This window comes from Haliaeetus albicilla, chromosome 3 (genome assembly GCF_947461875.1).
Source record: "Haliaeetus albicilla chromosome 3, bHalAlb1.1, whole genome shotgun sequence".
Lineage (NCBI taxonomy): Eukaryota > Metazoa > Chordata > Aves > Accipitriformes > Accipitridae > Haliaeetus > Haliaeetus albicilla.
This window is the reverse complement of record NC_091485.1, coordinates 62,950,354-62,976,130: the sequence shown is the minus strand read 5'-3', so window position 1 is coordinate 62,976,130 and position 25,777 is coordinate 62,950,354. Positions and strand designations below refer to the sequence as shown.

Below are 25,777 nucleotides of genomic sequence, written 5' to 3'. Positions count from 1 at the left end.
AACCCTATCCATTACTGACTAGCTCTATTAAATGATCAGAAAGAGCTTAGTACCACCTTGTTATCTGCACATGACCTCTTCTGAGGCATCCGTGGCAAAAAAAAAAAAAAAAAAAGAAAGGGAAAAAAAGGACAGATTAAGCAAGTGCCTTAGACCGCTGCATTTGAAAGCAGAGCTTCAGGACAGGGATGCTTTCCATGGAGTCATTTCAGGCAAAGGTCACATGTGTGCATATAAAATCATTCCTGAAAGCAGCGCCTTTGTCCCCCAGCTATCTCCCAATGGAGCCATTGTCCCGCCGGGGCAGCTGGCACCCTGACTTCAGCCGCGTTGCATCGGGATCTGAGGCCCAGGGTGGCCAGGCAGCCCCCCGAGAGCTGGCCAGGGGCCAAGGCAGCCCGCGACCTCCCTGGGCAAGCGCATCGGCCAGGAGCCACTGCCAGGGCCAGGGTGAAGGGAAGTTTCCAAGTCAAGCTTCAGTCATGGAGAAAAAAGACCCACTGGTACGGTAGGCGCATCTTCCCTCCCCTTCCGCCCTGTGTGTTTTTCTGGCTTGTTAAAGTAGTCTTAAATAAATATAATTACAAGCAAAGTCAGGCTATGAAGTAGCATGAAAGTGTTTTTGCCAAGTGCAAATTGGATTGGGATTTGGCAAGTTGGAAGTCCTTTCAATGTGCATTCAAGGTGATGTTTGAAGTGCTCTGATTCATAACTAAAGTAGGAAGTATTACTTAATGCACAGAGAAGAAAATGTATTTTAAAAACCATAGTAGATCTCTTATAGCTTGTTTTGCTTTCTGAAGACGTCTTCTCTCTTAGCCTTTTTAATATAAACTGCCTTTCATATATATATTGTTACCTTTTAGCAATGTTAAAATTGGCATCCAGCACAGGCACAAGCAAAGTATCTTGTGTTTTGTTTGTATTTACCTCCTACAATATTAATATTATGCAAGTACATAATCATGAGTTTAAAACTCCTACATCACTTGGCTTTTGATTTATATTAAAATTTCCAGTGTCTGGAGCTTCACTGGCAAAGTCCTGGGCTTAAAGGCAATCTGTCTAGATAAGGTTCCTATTATAGGCATCTCTACCTAAGCCTTTTTCTCCAGAGGAAGTATATGGATTTCTTTAATCAGGGCAGTAACACCTCAAGGATCTGTAATTTTTTTCATAACTCCCTATGCCACAAATGTAAAGTGCTGATTAGAGAGGCAAGTTGATAAGGAGTTAATAAAACAGTGCGTGCCTTGTAGTTCCCCTCCATATGGTTGGACTCATAATGATTTTGGTTGCTCTGATTTTGAAGTATTAATCATTGGGTCCTTCTTCTGAGTCTCTTTTGCTTCTGATTTGCTTAGATTTTAATTATGATTTGCTTCTAATTACTACTGATCTATGGAAGCTTCCTGTCAGCATGCGTCAGTGCTGTGCAGGCTGCTCCTTATTGCCACCACATCTGTGATGGAAACGCTGAGCTCTGCAAGTTGAAGCAAGGCGCTGACTTGTCAGATTCAAGAATAGAGCATTTCTGTTGCGAAGCAGGTATTGCTCCCTTTGTTTGAAAGACTGTGTTACCGAAGCGGTGTCTGTCTGCAGCTTCCACGAGTGCCCCAGCCCTCCGCGCTGGATGTGCTGTGGGGAGGTGGGCTGGGGGCCAGCAGATTAGGACCTGGTGGGTAAGGAGAGGTAGCAGGGCAGTGCCTGTACCTAAAAGAAAGAAGAGACTGACTCTGCCCCTAACATTGGCTGCCCACAGGTGACCTGCCCAACTGTTCAGGGATGGCTACGGATATTTTTAGATTACGAAAGAGCTTCTCATGAAGTCTAAGGCTGTAGAAATGTTTCCTCCTAGCAGGTTGGCCTGTATAGGATGTTAAGAAAACAAAACAGTGGTCCATTTGTGTAGCAATATTTATTCTACAAATTCTTGCCTTATTGCAGAGGATGTAATATGACGGTTAAACTATGAGTTTAAAGTCACTACATTGGGGAGGTTTCCAATTATTCATCGAGGATGCCAGCTGAGTTTGAATGCCAGATAGCTAAAGATATGTTAGCATCATTCTTGAAAACTGCAGCTGCTAATAATAGCGCTCACATAGCAGCCTTTACCCAAGGACGCCAAATGTAATCCTTTGACATTAGTTGAACTGAAAGTGGAGGTAATGAATATTTCTGAGAGATGAATGAAAGGTGGCGGCATGAGACTGCCTCTGGCAAGGCTGGGGCTAGCACCACCTCATCCGAATTCCCATGCGCTATTTTAAGTACTCATTTATGGCACTTCACCAAATTAATGGGTCGCTTACAGAAACAGAGCAAAACCTGTTATTGGCGACACACCAGTAACACAAACTGGTTTTCATGTGCTTGCAAAGCTGGTGGCATCCTTGACCTCTGCTGCACCTTGTTGGACGAGAGCTTTTGAACCTCCCAGTACTGCTTTCCCCATGCCTCCCGCGCTAGCCCAGCTGGGATGCACCCTCCCTTGGGCTCATCACTGGGTGAAATGATGACTATGTTTGCAGTGTGTTAGACCAAATGATCTCATAGGCTTTCTTTGTCTCAAAACCCATGAAACTGTGTGCGCTCCACACATTTAGAGTAGAGGAGGACAGGGTCACTGTCACTTCAATACACAAAGAAATGTAAACATATTAAATAAATACATATGGGCTCTGTCAGCATCGGAGAACTATTTTGCTGTTGTGTGCTGTTTAAATTTCATTGCTTAGAAGTTCCAGTTGCTAGTGCTGTACATGAAAAATTGGATGAAAAGAGATTAGAAATACAGAATAACAGCAGGTATGCTCAGCTCCTGTCTTCTTGCCCTGAGCCAGACAGAGCTTTTCTCCTATTGCAGATGGACCTTTCTTACATCTGTGACTGGGAGGTAAATTGTATCCTAAGATGCCTCCCCTTCTTACGCAATTGCTGTCCAGCCACTCTCTTTTCATTTCTGTGGGAGACTTCACGCCCTCCTTCCACTATTTTTATTGTGAGGTACCTCAAATGTTTAATCTATAAGCTTTCTTCTTTACCTGATTTCATAATATCTTGTAGAGATTTTTAATAGGAAGCTGTTGTGGGTTGACCTTGGCTGGCTGCCAGATGCCCATCCAGCCACTCTCTCACTCCCCTTCCTCAACAGGACAGGGGGAGAAAATAAGATGGAAAAGCTCATGGGTTGAGATAAAGACAGCGGGATCACTTACCAGTTACCGTCATGGGCGAAACAGACTCGACTTGGGGAAAATTATTTTAATTTATTGCCAAATGAAATAGATTTAGAAAGAGAGAAACAAAACCAAAAGTTAAAACAGCACCTTTCTCCCACTCCCCCTTTTCCCAGGCTCAACTTCACTCCTTCATTCCTGACTCCACTACCCACCACCCCAGGAGGCATGGGGGTTGTGACCAGTCCATAACAGCCCCTCTCTGCTGCTCCTTCCTCCTCACATGTGTCCCTGCCCCAGTGTCGGCCCTTCTCACGGGCTGCAGCCCTTCAGGATAAACCCACTCCACTGAGGTCTCTTCCACGGGCTGCAGGGGAATCTCTGCTCCGGCACCTGGAGCACCTCCTCCCCTCCTTCTTCATGACCATGGTGTTTGCAGGCCTGTTCCTCACAGTTTTCCCCTCGCTCCTTGCTACCTGCACAGCGTTTTTTACCCTTTCTTCAATACGTTTTACCAGAGGCACCACCATCTTGGCTGAGGGGCTCAGCCGTGTCCTGCGGTGGTTCTGTTGGAACCAGCTGGGACCGGCTGGAACCGGCTGTGTCCGGCACAGGGCAGCCCCGGCCTCTCCTCACAGAGGCCGCCCTGCAGCCACACTGCCAGCGCCTGGGCATGGACACCCAATACAGAAGCCTTAAATCTTGACCTCATATTTATAAAAATAGTGCACGATTTTACCTGTTTCTGAACTTTCATCCTCTGATCTTCTGTCTCCGTGTATTTTTTGGCTATTTAAAGTTTTTAACCTGAAAGCCTTCTCGTTTTGGAAGTTGTCTCTGGCTTTGCTATCACTCACCTCTTCATTGGCTTTTGGTTTTTTGTTTGTGGGGGGTTTTTTTTGAGGAGTTCTTGGGAATTCATCCTTCAACATAACCTTATTTTTTCCTCCCATGTAATCTGGTGAGAAGCCTGCACATCATATTTGAATCACGGCCAGAGTTGTTCCTACCATTCTTCTCCTAAACCCTCCCTCCCATGGCAGCTACCTCCCATCCCCATTACTGCAATTTCCCATTTTATTCTCTAAACAGCAGTTTATTTCTTGCTGCTTGTTAAATAGCATGTTCAGCCAAGGTCCTTGCTCTTATCCCTGTGGTGCTCAAAGAACTTGGGATATATGAACTGTCCCAGGTAATACCACTTTGTTCCTAGAGGCTTTTTGATCTAATGCCAAATTTCAAGCTTCTGGCTGTGTATTGGCACGTGTCGAAATGCAGGTAGCTGTAGGGACAAGGCAGGGCGTGCTTCCTAGGCTGCTGGGCCACACATGTGCTTAGCCAGGACTAACCCGTGAGGAGGTGTTCCCAGACAGGTCCATACACTTGTGTTTACACACAAGCCATCCCACCAGGTCATTCTTTTGCCAGACATGGCTAATTTGCAAGGGGGAAATGTGTGGAGTGGAAGAAAGGATGCTTTTACAGCTCTGTCCATGCTGTAGCAAAAGTTGTCAGAGTCAGCGCAGGCAGGACGTCTCTGAACAGGCTCCACAGGGAATCACTCCAGGTTTTACAGAAAGCCCTGTGCAAATCTGGGACAGGATTTGGACACTTCCCTCAGCACTTTGCAAACAGCATAACAAAGCAGAGGGGAGGAATACAACCTATGGACACCCCATCCCACACCCTGTGTTTTCAATGACTTGACTCCAGCAGCTCAGCTCTGCAGAATTGCTCCAAACTGCCCTATTTAAATGCGAGTCCTTGAGACTGGAGAGATTTTGATGCAGCAGGATGCACCAGCACTCTTGATAAATAGCAATAAAAAGGACAAAGACAATAAAGTGAATTTCAACGTAGAACTTACTATCTTCAGAGTATTTGCTCACCTACTGCTGTATATTTCCCCTTGCAGAAAAAGCTTTTTAGTCATATTAGTTTATGTCCCTGGAGCTATTGATGAATATGACAGGTTGAAAACCTTTTCCAGCCATGGCAGGAGAACGAGGGAATGGGCCAAGGGACGGTGGGGGTTACTGGAGCTGGGACAGGATGGTGGTGAGGAACCCGTGTTGTTGCAGCAGCAGAGGGACCGGAGGATCAGTCCTGCACCAAATTCAGTGTTGGGGCTACCAAAGGTGGCACAGAGGAACTGATTGCAACTGCAAAGACTGTAACAAATTGCCACCCCTCTGGCAGCACCAGTCCATGGTTTGGTATTTCAGCATCGGCCTCACATGTGAGTGGGATGGTGGGAATAGACCTGGCCCTCATCTGTATCAGGATCAGTGAAGGATGTTGGGTGCAATACTTAAAGACTTCATAGGCTGTATAAAGAAAAAACAGGATTTGGTTCAGCCACCTTTGGAAAAAAGAAGAGTATGAGATTGTGGCTGTGGTCTGGTACCTGCAGCAGGTGACTTTAGAAGGATGTGGCTCAGCCCAGGAGAGTTATGGTTTCCTCAGTCATTTTGGGTATTCCTTAAAGGCTTTCTTTGCACCCCTAAAAGGAATTTTGTCTGAGACAATCAAAAACATCCTGTGGATGAGAAAAATGGCCACTACAAGGGGGTGAGGAGAAAATGTCCTGATGAAAAACCACTTTGTAAGTAATTGAGTTGCTATCACCTGTAAATGCTTGCTTTCCTTTCTTTCCATGCTGAGGCTGTACAGCTAAGGCGGCAGTGAAGACAACAGGCAAACCCCAGACAAAGTCACTCCTCCCAGGTGGGACAGAGGGAAAGGATGCTGCTATAAAATTGGGTGAAATTCCCTTGGAGCTGATGGCCCTTCATTCAGGATAAATGTAAGAAGCCCTTAAGTGCCTCTTGGATATCAAAAACAATAGGATTCCTTTCCCTGCTCAGGGAAAGAGCATTTTTTTTGTACATTCTCTGTAAACGACAGGATTGTACCAAAGAATCGCTTGATGCCACAATCTGAGTCCTCTCTTAAAGAAACAACCTGAAGGGTCCCAATCTCAGCTGGCTGCCGAGTCCAAAAGGATTAATTACTCAGGTCATTTGTGCTTGACCACATAAATTCAATACACCTAAATAGGCTCTAATTTTTTGATGTTCCTTAATGTATATTGGACTTGTGGGGTAGAGTACAGCTGAAACAGAGCATTAACAATAGAGCAGAGATCACAAGGATGCTTTCCTCCCCCCAAGGCCCACAACAGAGGGAACAAGAAGGAAAGATTCTCTTTTGGAATCTCTAAAGCTCTGTTCTCCTAATGTATTTTGTCTCTTTTCACCCCCAACACTAAGATGTCTTTTTATGCCCTTCCATTGCTCTGCCCAGCCAACCCAGCATTCCCCACAGATGGTAGGAGATGGCTGTGACAGTCATGGGATACCGGGTGCCATTCATCTACCGTGCTGTCCTGGCAGTTGCTGCTGGCAGCATCAGGCCTGGTTTATTTGCTGAAGCTGCCACCTCTCCAAAAGCCTCCCACGCCTCTGCCCTGTACCCCCTGTCCTGCAGTCTGACCGCACTTCCACCTGCCCTTATGCAATGGGGCTTTGGAGTTGGCTTATTTGTTTTACTTATAATGCATCAGAGTAGGAAGCAAGGAAAGCAGAAGCTTTCCTAGTGTCATTTTTTTAATCCAATACCTCTCAAAACCATGCTGAATTATCTGCAGAGGCAAGCAGATGCTTCGGCAGGCTTAGGCTGCCCACAAGCAGGGGTATGAACATGAGATTATAGTCCGATACTTATTTTCAAAACAGCTGTCATGGCTTAAGCTACCACAGAGGAAGCTTGTTTGTGCTCCTGCTCTGTCTCAGTGCAAAGTGAACCTGGTTTGCCCCAGAGGTAGGGGTATTTCTCTGCTGACTTCAGCTGTCCCCTGAAGATATTGCTGCTCCTTGCCTGTTTCCATCATCCATCCTGGCTTCTTTACCCAAAGGGGTTTTTTTAAAGGTGATTTAATCATAGTGTTCCTCAGCACCAGGCTGGAAGACAATCACCCAAGCAGTGAAACGCCTATAGTCAGTGTGGTGCAGCGGAGAGGGAGAAGCAGTCGGGCTGGGCAATTCCTCACCCAAAAGGATGAAATGTTGAGTTTGCACACCTGAGCAGGGACAGCAGGCACTGGAGGCCTTTCCTTCAGCTGGCAAAGCTATTGCTAGAAAAGGAGTGTCTCCACTCTCTTCACCAGAGCAGTAGTTTACTCAAGTCCTTTTTACATGGGTTAGATCAGATGTTGCCTTCAAAGGTGTTTGGTTGCAGCGTCTTGGAGAAGGGGGAGGAATGGACAGTGAAAGGACGCTAAATTAAATAGTCCCAGCTGTTCTGCAGGCTCTCTGTGGATGCCCAGGAACATCTGTCTCTGCCCTGAGAAACTTCAACAAACATAATTTGAAGCTGACTTTAGTCTTGTCTGCTGTGAAAAAGAGATTTACTGGGGTGGGGAGCCTTCTGTGAAGGCTGACCAAAGCAGAGCTGCTTTGGGTTTACAGCAGTCAGCAATCACTAAACCAAAGAACCTATTATTTCTGAAAATCTTGTATTGCTAGATGAAAAAAAAAAAAAAGTTAAACAAAGCTTAACTCAGTAAGATTATTTGCTTTAAAATATTGAAGAAATCTATCAATATTTAAGTGGCCAGAGTTTCACTACAGTCTACTCGTTCAATCCATTAAAAAATGCTTCTTTACTCCTTTCCAAAGTTTTATGCTGAAAAGGTGAAAGAAGTATTTACTTCAAAAAAAAAACCTGATAATCCTTATGCAAACCCATGCTAGCACAGGATTGCATATTTTTGATTTCTAGCACTTTCCTTCTTTTTTTTTTTTATCTTGCATTCCTGCAGAGCTTGAAATTCATTCAGTTGCACATTATGATGTAGGTTTTTAAAAAAAATCCAGCAAGGGATTGCATTGTTTTGTTGTTGAAATGTTGCTTATACTTTTCTCACCTGTAGAAAACAGGAGTACTGTTCCAACAGGACGTTTTTCCCTTTGTATTTACATTTGTCATCTTTGCACTTGGCTGTAATCAGAAAAAAAAGCTGGCATTCGACTAAAGTGGTGGTGACACGGTTCAACTTAGGAAAATTTGTGATGCTGGGAAAGTGGCCCATCTGTCCAAAATGACCTAAAAAGTAATATGCAATTGTTTTACACTTTTGTGCTTTGCCCTTGAAACAGGCAGCAGCAGATGCATGTTAAGAAATGGGGAGAGCTGAGCATATGCTGTGGTGACTCTGCTCCCCTGGGAGCAGCAGAGAGTTGGGGGGCAGAGAAGAGCTTGTCTGTGCTCTGCCCTCCGCTCCCCTGGCCATGGGATGCTGCTTATTTGTAGGACCCAGCTTAGGGTTTGGAAGCAGTAGCAGTTTGCAGCTCGCTGTGTCTCACAGACACACTGCTTCCAGGGCTGAGGACCAGAGCGGGGAACTCATCCAACTGCAAAATCTGTCAAAGGCAGGGGGATTTTTTAACCTGTTTTGAGTTGCAGTGTGGCCCTAGGAATGGTTGCTCAGGGTGAGAGGGGTAGAAGTGATGGCAAGGACTGTTCTGAAGGAAAAGGGCAGAAAATCCAGTTATTTCCAAGTTAATCAAATACCTCTGAACAGCTGGGGATAGCTTAAGCTTGTGTAAGTTATAAAGATGTGTCTTTCAACTATGAGATAAAAGAGCACCCCCAAAGGGGGTTGCAGATGAGACTAAGTTTGTGACAGTGTTAGTTGTGTCCTCATTTTATGCATTTTTCTTTGAGCAAAAGCCTGTACAGTTCATATTGTATCCTCCTCCACATAAGTGTTCATGAGGCCACTCAGTGAATCAGATAAGGCAGCTTTTAATAATTGTTATTTTTCTTTTTCGGAAGACATCTCTTCCTCATTGGCTGTCCTACTTTCTCCAGGATTTTTTTTTTAATAGAGTATTTCCTTCTCTTTATGCTGGAGTGATTGCATTTAGTGGTGCAGTCTTGCAGTCCTTATGCAAATAAAATAGCTGGCACTTGAATCGGACTTGTGTTCATGTCTTAACTGCAACACTGCCACAGCTTGTTCTATGTTCATGCATTCATTTACTGTGCCAAAAAAAGCTTTCATAGGTGCAGACACTTATAGGTCACCATAACAGCAGCCAGTTCTTCACTCTTGAGATGCCTCCTTATGCACAGAAACAGGAGGAAAATGTGCCCGTGTGAAGGCATGTCCCTATTTGTTGTGGGGGAATCCTGTTTCCAGTCTGAGCCTACTTTGTGTTTTCCCCGGAAGAAATATTGGTGCTGCAGAGCATGGATGTCCAAAGCCTCAACTGCAGGCAAGCTGAGAACAAAATTCCTAGTGACATATCTCTTTAAACAGAAATCAAATAAGATTTTGCTATTTAGAAAGTATCAGTGGGGCTTTTTAGATTAATAAGAGGGAAAATATTAATTAAAATGCTTCTTTCCTGATCCAAGTACCAAAAACATTTTAAAAAAAGACATTTCAAACAAACAAACAGAAACTTTTGTTTGGCAAAGAAAACAAACTCAAAGTAAACAAACCAGTATTAATTATATCCACATTTTACTTGTAGGGAAGAGATTAGCACTTGGAAATTTTTTCATCATATCCAAACCTTGAGCTTGAAAAGTGTGCCAAAATAGAGTTTGGGCTGAGGGTAAACGTGATTAAGTAAGAGAGATATGTCACAGGATTATTGTAGAAGTCCCCACAAGAAGTTTTATATACCCAGGAAATTCAAAGCTAATATTCTCCTGAGAAAGGTAAAGGATGGTACAGGATGTACATATAAGTTACACAAAGAAACTAGGAATATGACTTGAAGTCTAGAAAACCTGCTTTATTGCATCTTTAAGTAGCTTTCCCATCTTTGTTTTTGCTTTGTTATTTTTCTTTTTTAGCTTTAACTCATTGTTTCTAAAGGGCTGTGGTTTCTGTAGGACAGAATAGATTGTATCACCTGTAAAATTCAAATAAATTAACAGTGATTGTGTGTGGCACATGCAAGGCCCTTGAGACCTCCAGACTACTGTCAGGCGGTAGGTGGGTGATTTTCACACCACTAGAAGCCTACATCTCTTTTAAAAAGATGGATTTAAAGCTGTTGATGGTTACCTGTGAGACCCGTCACCATCTCAAGCAGTGCAAAGCGAGGATGAGGACCTGAAGACATACTTAGCCTCTCATGAACTGCATTAAAACCACAGATGGGCTCTCTGGCTCCATGGTTCACTCATTCATATCCTCCACGAAGAAGTGATTTTTCATCATGGAACAGTTTTCATTTTGCAGCATACTAGAATTTTTATATATGATTATCTTAAGAAATATGGTTCTGAACTCAGTGCATTTTAGCGAAGTACTTGTGCTGCTTCATAATAATAATAGTAATATTGTCCAGAAACTGAATTGGGAAAGCGTTAGTTTCTTTGAAGGTGATGAAGGTATACATGTTGGGCCAGTGTTAATGCTGTTGCTGTCATGTGTACAATTCACAGGGAGAAGGGTAATAACCTGTGTTGGTGCAATTGGTCTATTAGCTGGGAGGAGAGAGACAGGCATTCAGGCACTCAAAGCTTTCTTCAGGATACTGAAAACTTATCTCCTTTTTTTCCAGCTAACCTAGCTGTTCTGATAAAAGACATGACCTCACTTATAAACCTTGCTCGGCTGGTGTGCAGGCACAAATGGTGATTGCGTGTGTAGGGTACACTTGAGCTAAGGCCCTTCCACAGCCATCAGAGGCAGCTTTGGGAGCTGCAGTGCTATCACCAAATCCACAGTCCTCTTTTAGCTACTGAAGCTGTTGTATCTGATGTGGGATAATTTATTTCTTTACTGCATCATGCCCTCCTTTTTTTCCACCAGGCTACTCACTTGGGTTTCAGTCCTCATCCCAGTGAGTACACAAGTGTTCTACGTGAGGACTCAGGTCCTCCCTTGGCAGGCAGTTCCTCTTCTCTCTCTGGGTAGACAGAGCACGTAGGCTCAGTTTCGGACAGGCATGCACCAAATACACCTGTGTTTTGTGCAGGACGTGTGGTTTGGTAGCTGTTGTGGGACAACACTTTCAGGAGGGTGAGGTGAGGAGGGATGCGACGTGCTTTGCTGGTCGTCCTCAGTGAGGTTTGGGCTGGATCTGGGTGCTCACTTCCCAGCCCTGTGAATCCCACAGGCATTATGTAGGGTACTCAGAAATGTTGATGGACCTATACGTGCCTAAGGCACTTGGTGCCTCAGGGGTTGTGCTGCAGCAAACTGCAATTTTGAAGACTTTAGTTGTCTATGATCCTCCCTGAGGGTCTGGCACCCCTTCATGGATCTTTCTGGCCAAGAAAGTCATCCTCAGCACACTCCAGTGCAGCAGGCACTGTAGTTTGCATACCTTTCCCCTCAGGGCGGTGATGAGCAGACAGATAATTGGTGACTGTTAGTCAAGCCTCAAGGTGCTGTCAGGTGGTGTTTTGAGGCACTGCGATGAGGACGGTGTACTTTCATGAGCACAGCCTGGTTTGTGGGTCTTCCTAGTGTCATGAGGTAGCAGCAGGCATGGCGGTGCAGCTCCTTACCAGTCGGTCCTGTGCCCTCTGCCAAGGAAATTGCCTTCTTGACAAAATGCAGTTTTTCCGTGTGTAAGAGAAAAAGATGCTTGCAGAAGCTTCTGCAACTTTCACAACATGTTCTAAAGCACAAGGAAGGGATGGTCTGACCCTTGCCTATGCTAATATCTTCTTGTCCTCTATACTCTGCCTACCCCCTTAATGCATCCATGTGAACAATCTGTGTCCTTTCCTACCCTTTATGATCAGATCGTAATTTTTTGTTTCCCAGTCAGCTTGCCGACCATTTGAAATTTGTCACTTGCTGGAACGTTTTGCCTCCATCAGGTAAGGAGGATTTCTCAGTGACCCCGTTTTGAGGGTTTCAGTGGTACTCTTGCAACAGGTCCCTCGTCCTTCAGCAACTCTGTATTTTTTCCTGCATACCCAGGCTGTACAGTCACATTTCTGGGCTCCTGTATGTGCCTGTAGCCTGGATTCTGGGCTGATCTCTGCTGAGGGAGTCCTCACTGCTGCCCCTGGCTGGCTTTCCTATCCTTTTGCTGCCCTTGTCCTCACACTCTCGCTTTCCCTTCCTTCTCCGCCTCATTTATCAGTCACTGTGCTGGCTGAGTGCCAAAGATATTTGGGTTTGGTCTATAAAGTCCTATAAAAATATGGTTTAAAGTCCTTTATACACAGGAATCAGCTCTTCTTGTTATATTGTACCTCTTTGGTTTTGCGAAAAACCCTCAGGGTGTTTTCAGCGAGGTACCCACATCTTCCCATGTTCGCTTAGGCTGCTGGAAGCTTATTTGGTTTCACAGTGCTTGTATCTGAGGAGGCTTGATGTGGATACTGCTTGAATTTCTGTAGTTTATCAAAAAGTTTTGTTCTTTGAAATTGCTATTTCATGGACCTGGCTAACCGTTTTTCTTGGCCACAACTATATGTGGAAGCTGTGTTTGGAGAAGTCCTTCACCTTTCTGCCTTTCATACTGCTGTCAAGTGTACTGAAGGATTTCATCCTAGTCCCCCAGTCACCCGATGTGGCTGCATCCAGCATCCAGTGCAAAGCAGAGATGAGTAGCTAAAAAGGCTCATTTCTCTAGAGTCCACTCCATCCCCAATCTCTGACTCAGCCAATATACTTGATTTCTCTGCATTTTTTTTTCTTAATAAAAAAACTGGTCAAGAAAAATCAGTTTTATATAAGAATGTATATATTGTCTTCCTTATATTAACTCTGTAGTATAGCAGAACAGGAATGCTTGTAACTGGAAATGTTAAGGAATGAACTTCTCGTGAAGTGTCACCTAGTGGCTGGTTGGAAGTTTTGCATCCCGAGTTAAATAATAATCAGTATGATCATGTTAAGCCATAAAAGCCAAAGGCTAATTCTTATGCACCATAACTGATGAAGAGGCATTTCTTATTCTGTTGATCTTGTTAAGATTCCTGTTTAGCATGTTTCATTTAAGCCCTAAAACTTGCACTGAACCGCTGCATTCTTGGGCCAGAAATACGTTGTTTCAGCTTTAGTCTTTCCTGTTCTGATGTGTAAAATGGCAATCAATTGCTAAAAAAGTTAATTGTCAGGGATCCCAGCAGTGAAATCTTGCCTGAACAAAATCATTGGACCTTGTTTATGCTAATAAGTTCCTTGTGCATCTGTGGGGTGGCTTCAGGCAGAATCCTTGTGACAAAAAGATGATTGTGCATCTGAGTATGCGGTCAGTTCAGAGCTACTGGAAAATGTGTCTTACATAACACATATGAAAAAGATTAGCAGTTTCAGCATCGTCATCATCTATAGTTCTAAAGGATTTTACAAAGGAGGTTAATTAATATAATATACTTGTAACACAGACCAGGAAACATAAAATGAGCTCCTCTATTTATGTGAGATTGTGCAGTTTACAAGCTCTAGAGAGGTTACATGAATGGAAAAATGAAATATGTATTTTCAAATCAGTAGAAGTCATCCATCATGCTGTGTTTTTTGGCTTTGTTTCTTGCTTTATTTTTCTGGGTGGCCATTTTTAACTTATGTAGGAACTTTCTTTCAAAAAAACTGAGCACCTGTGCATTAGGAAGATATGCAAGAACAGCAAAAGCTCAGCATCTCTGAAAATGTGGCTGGATGTATTGGCTTGGGCACTCAAAACTGGCCACCAGATCTGAAAATTCCGTTGTGTTTTGCCTGGGTCACTCAGTGACCCGAGGGTCCCAGGCTGGAGGAGAGCTTGGGGCTGCTGATTTCTATGTTTTGCCCATGAAATCATGAGCTTCATTAGATGAGATACATAGGCAACACTGTTGAGCGATTTTATTTGTGACACCTTTGGTTACCCTTCTGCTGCAGTCACACACTGCTGTACTTACCTAGTACTTGGGGGTGAAGTTGTTTAACCACAGGATATACCGGAGACTAAGGGTGAAGAATTTTACAGGAACAGCTAGTAAAAATTTTGGTGATTACTTTTCTCCAGACCACTATGCACAGGTTTTTTGCTAGAAAAAACTTTGCCTATTGCAACCTATTTCATTTTCAACCCAGCTAGTGATGAAGTGAACATTAGATGGGTCTTGACTTTACAATCCTGGTCTGTGCAAGGGAGAGGAATATGTTGTCCTGGTGTAGCTAAGATGTAGGTCTTCTCAGGCTAATTACATATCCCTGAGGCTTGCAGTGTAAAGATGCAGCTGCACAATGGAGCCACTTTTGGTTAAGACACTGCATGAAAAAGGATCAGCTCCTAGCAAAGGCTGGCAGACTGGCAAGCGGTGGGTAGCAAAGAGGCGGGCTTTATACCCTCTGCCCTGTAAAGCTACAAGGTGGGGAAGGAAAGATATTGTAGCAGGTAAAAGGTGCCTCTGAACAAAGCTCAAAATTGTATGTGTTTAAGATTGCAAGATAGTTTAAAGAAGACTGTACTGTGTTTCTTAATGCCAGCACAGAATATGGGACAGGTCCCAAGGGAAGCTCAGCCCATCCGAGAACTTAGAAAACTTAACTCTGTCCCTTTAAATGTAATTGTTAGTAAACACTTAAATGAAAGAAGCCTTCTTCAGAGAAAAAAGTGGCAAACTACACTGGTAAGTAATCTGCCTTAGCAAGTAATATTTAAGCCGCCGATTTGAACCGTAATTCTGCTCAGCATTATCATTTGCCTTGTGAATAGAAGCGCTTACCCAAACAGCCGAGCTTTCTGTTGTTGTTGATGAAAATGGGAAAATGTGGGGCAGAGGGAACGTGTCACTTCCCTTCCTTTCTGGAAGTCTGCGGTTTCCAGCTATTCAGATAAAACTGCTTGCCTTTCCATCGCTCCGAGCCTTGCACCGCCACAGCAGCACGGGAGAAGGGAGTTGAAAAATAACCCCGCGCTCTGAAGGTGTCCCCAGTTTGGGGGTTTTCGGGGGGGACGGGACTCTGCTCTGCACCCCGGTTAGAAACTTCGGGAGCACCCTCGGGGAGCGAGACGGGCGCCCCAGCTCCCGAAGCCCACCCGGCCGTCCCGAGGTCGCCCGCCGGGGCTGCCTGCTCGCCCCGCGCCCACCGCGCTGCGACGCCGGGTGACATTCGAGGCGGGGCGGCATCGGGGTTTTTTCATCTCGCAGCTCCGAGCGAGCCTCCCCCCCACCAGCACCCCCTTCTCCGAGCCAGATGGAGACGCATTTGGTTTCTCTTTTAACCATGTTACTTTTGCGAGGAGAATAAAACGAGCAGGAACAGCTATTGGCCGCAGCAACACAAGAAAGCCCCGCTTTGCCAGAGGAAACCGCATAAAAGCGTGCGTGTGTGTGTGTGTGGTGTGTGTTTGGGGGGAGGGCACAGCGAGGGATGATGCCTGGAGCTTCTTGCACTCGGAGCTGCGATTTGTGAGTGAAACATGATGAAATCACCCCCTGGACAAATCACACGAGCCTGTCAACCTCACCAGGTGGGATTACTTGTAGCTAATAGCCCGAACTCCCAGAGCAAACAGAGCTCTGCGCTCCCTATAAAGAAAAGGCGAGGGTGCCGCGCAGGCTTTTCAAGAATTCTCTAGTATGGCTAAGAAGGGCTGCGTCCACTCGCACCAGGTAGGGGACGAGAGGAGAGGAGCGTGTTTGCTTTTAAAGGAGGAGTAGCCCGGCTCTCCTGAATAAGTTGCTACAAAAAGGAGCGTTTCAGCTTCAGAGAGAGATGTTTTATTCATAAACCCCTTCTGGTTTGTGTTCCTCTCCAACGGTGACGCTGTCAGCTGCTGCTCCGGTGATGGGAACTGCCGCGCTGGGGAGCTCGAATGTACAGAGGACCATCTCTGCCCCTTTAATCGTAAAGCTCTTAGCTCGGAAGCCCTGCTTTTTGCACGGTTTGCTCACTCTGCCGTTTTGCTTTTGCAGGTTCTATCTTTATTTGCTTTTGCCTTTGGAGTAAATGTCTGCATGGGATTTACAACGAATCGATTTAGGAGATCGGAAGAATGGGATGAGGGCCCGGTCTCAGGTACAGTAACGGGCATAAATTGTGCATCGCGATACCCTTATGTTATATACCGTGGGCAGAAACCACTCCTACTCCGAAACAGTAGTTGGCTTGTTCCTTTTCCCTCTAGGATACAGAGAAAAATAAATAACTCGCCGAGCCCGAGTCAGTTGACCTTTGGGACTCACCTATAGGTCTCCTATTTACTTAAACTTTTGCTCTGTGTGCATGTGACTATGGAAAATCTAGCTTATTTTAGGACTGAGCACTGTCAGTCTCACAGGGACCGGTCTCATCAGCTCCTACGTAGCATTTGCCATGTTTTGTGCTCCGCACAGTTCCCTTCTAGAGCTAAGAGAAACGCCACCGTGGGTTTAAGGGTACTGGTTTTATTTTGGTAGCTGTCGAAGCGGTTTCTAGAAACTCGATTAATGCTTTCAAGAGGCGCTGGTGAGAAAAGCTTTGGGGATTTCTGTGGCTCCTGAGGTCATGCTGGTTTGTGAACAGCAGACGGCAGACATCTGACGGCGGCGAGGGCCGCGGAGAAGAGAGCAGGTGTTCGCCCAGATGTGCTCTCACCGAGCCCTCTGGTTTTTCTTTCACCTCCTACTTTTTTCTCGGGAGGAAAGCAAGAGTATGCCACAGAAGGGACTGTTGTTTGTCTTCTGGGGCAGTATTGGGTTTTGTGAGCTCAGGCATAGTCCAAGTGGAAAAATATATAAAACGGAAAACTAGGCTTTTTTTTCTTTAAGAAGAAGGAAAAAAAAAAAAAAAAAGGCAGGCTTGACTTGTGTCTCTGTTCCTTCCTTTGGCAGGAGAAAGGAGACCTGTGGTCATTGACTTAGCGCTGGTTAGTACAACTGAAGTGAAAGGGTTCATTTGCAGTGCCCGTCTGTAATGATAGCTTGTGAATTTTAATTATAAAATTGTTTACCGTGGCCAGAGTTTGTTGTGTTCCTGGTAATGTATCTGTGTCCTTCTCCTCCCCGTCTTTCAGTCTTTCACAGGAATTGGTGTCTAATCACAGCCACGATCTGGGCTGCTAATGACTGAGCAGAGGCATTTTAGGTGATCAAAAAGATAGCAGCTGTTGCTTTTTATCTTTATATAACAGTAAAAAAAATTTGCTTGAAAACCGAATTTATTTATCTTTCTATCTTCTGGTACGTTAACTGTAGAGCAGTTGCGTAGTGTGTGTGATAGTGATGTGAAGGATTTGCATTTCATGTCTTCAACACCCGACTGCCAGTTGCTTTGCTTTCGCTGGTGACCGTCTAAGCTTTAGGGCAGGGCTGCTCAGTTGATTTTTACTGAAGTCCCAAAGGTCTGATATTGGGGACCCGTTGCAGCTGGTCAGTGCCAACTCTGGTGAGCCAACCAGTGCTGTTCAGCACCCCCAGGGCTGGGATCAGGAGCCGCATGCTGTTTCCAATACCAGGAGGTTTAGCTCAGCATTCCAGAAAAATAGGAAGAAATACAGGATCTCTTGCAAGAGGGCAGGAGGTGGGGTACTTTTGGTAGTCTATTGAGAATTTGCTTACAGGTGGGCTTGGACCGGCACCTGGCATTGAAGTAGTCCAGTCCAGGGTGCAACAACGAGAGACTGAAAAGTAACAGAGGGTTTTGTTCTCTTCTATGTTTATGTAGCTTGGTTACTTTTATTGCAGGAAAAAAAATAAAAAAAAAAGAATCTGATAGCAAAGAATAAAGTATTATAGTCACACCTGTCTAAAGGAGAAAGTAAAAAGTTGCACTGCAGAGGTGCTTATCTTAAACTAAAAGTACTATGATCAAAGAACCTATTTAGGCTCTCCTAATCTCATGACTTCCAGTTATACTTCATCAGAAGTCTAGTGCAATGAAATAGCCAGAATAAAATATTAGTATAAATTATTTTCCAACTTCACTTTGCCTTGGCTTATTTATTTCCAAGTTTCTTGGTGTTTAGAGTTAATTATTTTGGATTGATAAAACACTCACCTTACCAACCACTACTGTATAGACCAGTTTGTTTTTTCTTCAAAGGTATGTCATGATTGTAAGCAAATTTCAGTTTTCATCTAGCATAGAACTCCCCTACGAGTCAAAAACAACCTGGTTTTTTTCCTAGTCCCTTATAAATGTATGTCAAAAAGTATCACAATGCTTAAAAACCTTCCCTTCTCTTTTTACGGTGTATAGATATGTAAGCCTTTATACATTTGAGATGTTTAATATTTGTACCCAACAAATTATTTTATTGAAATAATTTTTTGACTTAAATTTTCTAAGAGACATGAGAGGAACAAGGCTCCCATTTTTTTTGTAACTTTGCCTTTGTAAGTTATTTGCTTTATGAGTTTCTAGGCATCTTTGTAAACACTTTCAGGGAAAATGGCCTTAACAGTCTCTTGAAGCGTGTTCCTTGGTCATGATAGGATCATAGCTTAAATTTTGGAAGGAGAAACACTGAAGTTTTTCTAATCCTTCTCGCTGGATTTTTAACCATGTCATTAAAAATGGAGTCATATCTTTCTTGTATTGGAACACTTAGGATGTGTTTTTTACTTCATGTGACTTTTCATTGAAATTTTACTTATTTCAATGGCATTCTGCAAACATGAAATGCAAGCGCATAATATGAATATTACCTAGCAAAACTTGCATTCCAGATGTTTTGTATAGTTATTTGGTTGATCCGTATAGCTTCCATATAGGATCCATAGGATCCCAAATGGCGAAGTCTTAACAGGTAGTCTCCTTCCTGTAATGACTGTGTAAGCATGTCTATATTGTGTAGTCCTATGACTGAAATAGTACTGGAAGTAAATGGATTTGATTTTTTTTTTTAAATATTGTAATCAGATAGAAAGGTGAATGTAACACATTTACAATGGAAATGTAATAACCTCAGTGGACTGAATCAGGAAGGCACTATTGCCCTATGTAACTTCTCTCTCTAACCTATGACATAAGAAGCAATCCTTAGATGCTTGTTTTGGGCTTAGCTGGCAAAAAAAGAATGCATGGAAAAGGATGTGAGAAGCTTTATGTATTAAATAAGGAGGGGATGATCTTCATGTTGAGGTCCCTCTGCCTGCTGCATGGTCTGACTGCAGGAGCTGTGGAGGGATGCAGGGATTCTGAAAAGGATTTTGAAATTGTGTAAGTTTGTTCTGTACAGGGGTTTCTGTTAAACTGAAAATGCTCACCAGGGATGGAGCTCCTGATGACGTATTTTCAAACTATTCTTCATGCACCAGTACCCACGCCATGGCATTGTGCACGACCTGAAAATCATGGTCTGGCTGCAAAGGCAAGGTCAAGCGTGATAAACAAAGGAATGATCTTAACATATTCAGAGATCAGAGGAATTAAACCAAGTCCTCTTTTGTGTTGCTATGTGGAAAGTGTCCTACATTGACTCAGGAGGTGTGACTTGAATTAGCTAAGTAATTTGGGATAATTTTTCACATCAGTAATAAAGTGGTTATCAAGAGATGTGAAAAAATAACAGGCAAGGTAGCTGGGCTAAACCTTTCTTACGTGAAATGGAAACCCTTCTTGCAGTTATAGAAGATGGAGCTAGAGGGGACCTTGAACAGCTATGTAGACCTCTATATCCCAGGGCATGGTCAGTTATTACTGAAGTGCTCCTGACAGATCTTGGTCTAACCTGTTCTTCAAAATCTCCAAGATCAGAGATTGCACAGCCTCTGTAGGCAATTTGTTCAGCTGGCTTCCTGATAAATGAGCTGCTCTTTACAACAGCTAGGCATTCCTTGAGCTGCAGTTGACTCTGTCCCTTATGTATGTAATCTGCAGTCAGGTTTACACCTTCTCTTTCCTAAACACATGTTGACATGTGTTTTTTGACCTTCTGAAATGATCTCCCTCTCGTGCCTTTGAAATGAAGAGGGTAATGGCAGTGTAAGGGATATATTGTATATGCTATTATGTAATGGCTTTGAGTCCGTAATACCTTTCATTTGCAGCTTACTGGATCTGTGATTATATATTACCTAGCTTCCAAAAAGGAAAGTACTAGAAGAGGTTAAATAACATGGAAATATTATTTAGTAACAGAATTTCAGAGGCATTTGGCAGGAAGCAGCTGTCATTAAGAATAAGGAACAAGACTTCATATCTCTGAAAATCTGAGTGTTAGCATGCTTTGAAACAATTCTCATGCAATTAATTTCTAACATAGCTTTGTAGCTTGTATATGTGAGCAATGAAAATACTGTTCTATGTGTTGCCAGCATAGATACATGACCTTTAGCTCTTTGGAACTCCAGATGGCCAAAATATTGATGGCTCATTAAGAGCATGCTTGCAAGGTATGTACCTATAGAATGAAACTTCACTGTGTGTATGATGTTAGTTGCTCTGAGTGTTACTGACCTGATTGAAAAAAACCACAAAAGCAGAGAGACAGTTGTCCACTACTACCTTTTCCAGCAGTGTTATGAATGTGCCTTGCCACTGCCATGATCCATGACTGCAACCATGGTAGGTTTGGTTTTCTTAAGCATTATCTTGCTGTAGGGTTGATTTGCTGCCAGGTTTGCTCCCTGAAGTGGTTTATGCTGGTGTCCAACCAGTGCCAGTGCCACTCCAAGGGAAATGGTGGAGCAGTAGTGCGGGGGATGAGAGCTGGTGGGACATCAGCTACTACAGTGTCACCTCCAAACTTGCCCTTCATCATCTTTTTCCATCCATTCTCACGGTGTTGGGATAATGTCATCTTGGTTGGGAAGAGATTCCCCCTCAGTTTATGAGGAGACTAAACTTTCAGCTACGTAAAAGAGTAGGGGAAAAATATACAAGAAAAGATCAGAGAAACTGTTTCCCAAAAGTGCCATTGCATCAGTCTTCTTAAAATCATACTGCTAAACATGGTGAGGTTTACCAAAACCAAACCATGGTCTAAAAGAAAACAAACCCCAAGGCAATTTCAAAGACTTAATTTTAATAGGTCTCTCAAGGAACAAAAAGCATTGTGAAATTTTCCTTGGAACACCTCTGTTTTTAAAGAATAACATACTTTCATTATTTTATTTCATAAAATTTTATTAACCCTAGAGAGTAGCACACAATTTTCCTGCTTCATATAAGCTGCTGTGTAGGACTCTCTTATAGGAAAAATGTATAAGTATATAAAGTGTATAAAATACTCAATTTTGAGAAAAGAGCAGAGAAGTACATATCAGTTTTGACAGTAAGGGCCCTTACTAATACATAGATTATTGAAGTCTAATACATTATTCATGGTTTTTAGACTGGCAGTCTTCCATTTAGTTATACACATCAAATATATTGATTTCTTACATACTTCTGTATTTTGTTTTTATAATTTAATGCTCTGCAGAAGCCCACCAAAAAGCCTTGCTTTACTTCCCCATTAATTTATAGAGCATCATAGTTCTCTTTCATGCTTGATGTTGATTTGGCACCTTCTAGTATAGCAAACCAAGCCCTGCTGACTGCATGTAGATTAACTACAGTCCTTTCCTATGCAAACTGCCCAGCCAGCCATGAAAATGTCACTTGTTTCTGAAAACAAAGGCCTGCTTCTGAGGAATAGCTGTAGCTCCTGGAATGAGACCTTGGAGACTTCAATAGTTTCTGCTAATGATCTCTTGATTGTTACAGACGGGCTGTTTCTTTGCAGGACATTATCACAGCATGCTGCTTCCTTTTTTTTTTTCCCCTTTCTCCCCCAAAAGAGCAACCTTATTGAAATTTGTTCTCTTTTTTTGGGAGGGGGGGGAGTAGTGGGGCTTTTTTTGTTGTTTCTTCAAGCAACCCTTCTCCTCTCCCTGTTCCCTTCCCTTCCCCAGAGCAGGTAGCTGAGGTTTTGCTCATCTGAGTGGCTCAGGGCTGAGCTGCCCGTCCCACCGCTGCCAGCCTGACAGATGTTGCCCTGTTTCTTGTTCCACACAGTCCTGTCAGATTCCCCCTGGATCAGTACCTCTGGCTCCTGCAAAAACAGATGCTTTGAACTTCAAGAGGCAGAGCCTCCTGGCTGCCGCTGTGATAACCTGTGCAAGAGCTACAACAGCTGCTGCTTCGACTTTGATGAGCTGTGCTTAAAGACAGGTACGATGGGTCTTCTGTCCTGCACTGTCAGGCGCTGCTGACATCTGGTTTCTGCCAGTGGTCGGGACCTGCCTGATAAACCAACACCCCCTGTCATAGCCTGCATCTCCTCCTAGCCTTGCCTAGCCTTGCCTTGCCTTGCCTTGCCAGGCAGGCTCGGCTCAGCTCAAAATCCAGCCCATGTTTCCTTGCAAGGAGCAGTAGGGATGCGCACCTATCGCCCCTCATTGCTGGGCTTTGACCATGGTTTCCAGGGCGTAAAAAGCAGGGTACTATTCATACTACCTGAAAAGTAGATCTTCTGACACTCAGTTAAAAGCAATCATCTGTGTTCAAGCACCAGTTTGACGTCCAGATTACGATGAAAAGAGCCATGGTAAAGGTTGGAGGTTGGTCATTCCATGTCAGCCATCCTTTTTTCTCCCAAGTGATAGCTTAATATTGGAGCAATTCATGTTCACTTATAGGCTGTGCATTGCAGTCACTTGTGAAGGCGCCTCAGAACCTGGGAGCGTTGAAGCGGTGTAGGTCCTCTCAGAGTGAGCTGCAGGTGATGGGCTGGCCTTGTTACCCTTGCCCCAGACTCTGATTTCCAGATGTCAGGATGCATATAACACACTGGTAAAAATTGGACCCTGGGGCATGGAAATACAGCACTGGGTTAATTTTGTTTTTTCATGAGTCATAAGCAAGGAAAACTTCAAAGAGGGCCTTCAGTTATGTTTTACTTCTTAGCATAGTGCATTTAAATTATTAGTTGTACCCATCTCCCTGAGTGTTTGCACAGTGGTCAGAGTTGACACAGGTGCCTTCTACTTTTGCCATTAAACATTTTCTTGCTTTATCAAAGAATTACACTTACTAAGCACCCAGAAGAGAAGTCTAATGGTTAAAAATACCATTGCTAATGGATGCACCATGCTTGAGAGTCCTGACTTCCTCAGTTCTGTTTATAATGATATCATTTTAATAGCTTGGTACCAAAAAATGGTGAGTTAATCTGGTATGAAAACCTACTTTGGTTCCAGGCCAAAAACTTCTGAATTTTAGGCTGATGCTGTTTTGCCCCTGTATAAATGACTGCAGGATGAGAGGCTCTTTTTGAAGACTTTCAGCACAATACGAGATGTTTGCTACCGAAGGGCAGATTTTCAGTTCCTCAGCCTCCTGTCTGCAGCGCACTATGTCCACATATGTGTATGGATACCTGCATAGCCCTTGGGACTGTTGTGTGAATTGTCATATACTCCCAAGGTCATTTATTAAGGCAATTATCACATGTACAATCAGTAAATATTACATACTTACAGAAAAAACTCCAAATGAAGGAGAAAAGGGGGTAAAAGATATTGCTTTGATGTGGTGTGTTTTTTACTGGGTGCATGTTGTCCAAAGTGATTTTTAAAGTTTCTTGTTCGTTGGGCTAGGACATGGAAGACCATATGCTTACATCCTTAGGCCCTATTCCAAAGTATAGCAATGTACACCCCTTGAGAGAACACCCTAATTTAGACAGGACCTTAGCTCCAACTTCATTTGCAAGATGAGAAGAGCTGGAGTGTTTTACAGCTGCCGTGTCATGGTTTTCCCTGAAGAACAGCTCTTGTTCTCATAACTTTGCAGTTGGTGCTGAATCTTGCCCTGTGAGTGAGGAACTGATGTGTGTAAAACATCAGTTTGCATCCACATAGTCTCTTTTCCAGTTTCTCTTATTTCCTTTGGATTGAACTGGGGACTGGAGTAGTTAGGAGAAAAAGAATGAATAACCCAAGAAACACCAGAATTCTTAGTTTGTGCTTTGGGCCCCACCATTTATCTGTCAAGATTCTTTCTTGTTTTCTTCTTTCCTTTCTGGCATTCAGGTTGTACAAAGCCTGGAGTACAACACCTGATGGTAGCAGAAGCACTTGTGTGGGGGTGGAGGAGCCCTCCTGCACTTGCAGGACACAAGGGTCCTTTTTGTTTCTGGTTGACGTGCCTACTTCAGAGGTCTTGAAATCACTAAAATGGGGCCATAAACTTTACATCCAACTTTAAGGACTAGAGTGTTGTCATTATGGCTTGAGTGAGTACTTTTTGTTTTGATTAGAATCTCTCATTCTTGCTTACCTTCTGAATATTTTAGCTCGGGGCTGGGAATGTACCAAAGATCGCTGTGGAGAAACCAGGAATGATGACAATGCTTGTCACTGCTCTGAAGACTGCTTAAGTAGAGGAGATTGTTGTACTAATTACCAAGTCGTTTGCAAAGGTACGTCTTTGGTCTTTCTACTTATCTTTCCAAACCCGATAGAAGGCAGCCCTGTGGGTAAGGAGTTTTCTTCTGCGGGACGAACCCTCTCCTTGTTTTGTTCTGATTTTTCGGAGGAGGGAGGAAGAATAGGAAATTGCATTTGTAATTTTGGGGGCACTAGCAGAGGTGGATACTTCTAATTTGTTGATGGTAGAAGGATGTCGTCTTTGCCTGTAGAGATACTGATAGAAAGAGGAGAGGCGTAGGTGGATGAAGAGTTTAAAGCAAAACACAGAAGTGTTCAGATGCATTTGTCTGCATCACGGGGAAAGCAGGGATATCTGATGGTCTCAGAAGGAATGAAGCTTTCCTAGATATGTTATCTCTGTCTCAAAGACCTCTCCCCACCTGCACCACAAAAGCTCCTGCACAAACTACTTGGCCTAACACCTGTAGGCTTTGTTTCTTGTGAAAGGAGTTGTGAGAATACAAGGACTGTAATTTACAGATGGGGGCCATGGGCTTCAGATGACCATGCCACCTTCTAGACACACCATGGTTGCAGTACAGCCTGCACTGGTTGGTGGGTGGATGGGCTGTGAATACTTAATTTTCATCCTCTACCTCGATCTTTTGGAGCACACCCTGCCATGTGTAATGTGTCTCCCATTTGGAGCAGGTCTTCTGATCCTTGGTAATGAGCTCTACAGGTTCTCACTTTTGTATCTCAGCTAGTTCTTAGGTTTTTATTTCATTAACTTTACTGGTGGAAGTGTTACAGTTTGAAATTTTTTCTTCCACACCATTTTGGCCAACTGAGTATGTTCAGAAAATTATAATAGTCCAGATCTGTACACTGAAAATGGGCTTTTCTTCTTTACTTGAGTTTTGCTATTGGGAATCCAAACGAAATGTGTATCTTCCAGCAAGCCCCTAGAGATTGCCTTCTTCCCCTTCCCAAAGAAACCCAAGGCTGAGACCACTTAAATATTGGTGTAGTTTTCAGCCCTTGCCTTCTTTGTGAGCTCCGTCTTACAAGGGTCAAGACAGAGGAATTTACATGTCTCCAGCTTTAATGTACATAATCTTTGTTTAATTGACTAATAACAAATGATCTCAATGACCCTGGCACTCTGACAGGAGTAAGCCTTATGTGAGAACAGTGTTTCCTCTTTATTCGTGCCTTTGCCCATCTGAGGATAGTGTGGGTTGAGGATAGTGTGGGGTTTTTGTGGGTTTGTGTTTTTTGTTTGGTGTCGTGTCCCACCCCCCACCCCACCCCCCTAGAAATTGTCCCTCCAC

At 43.6% G+C, this 25,777-nt stretch overlaps 1 protein-coding gene across 1 annotated transcript in view; it reads left to right on the top strand.

Moving 5' to 3' along the window:
- The first annotated feature begins 223 nt into the window (after nucleotides 1–223).
- Nucleotides 224–25,777, top strand: part of ENPP2 (ectonucleotide pyrophosphatase/phosphodiesterase 2) — a 73,302-nt gene continuing 47,748 nt past the window's right edge. Inside the window, 5 exon segments of the mRNA XM_069779955.1 lie at nucleotides 224–295; nucleotides 297–503; nucleotides 16,080–16,182; nucleotides 22,087–22,242; nucleotides 24,368–24,493. Of these exon segments, the coding sequence (XP_069636056.1) occupies nucleotides 224–295; nucleotides 297–503; nucleotides 16,080–16,182; nucleotides 22,087–22,242; nucleotides 24,368–24,493 (664 nt within the window).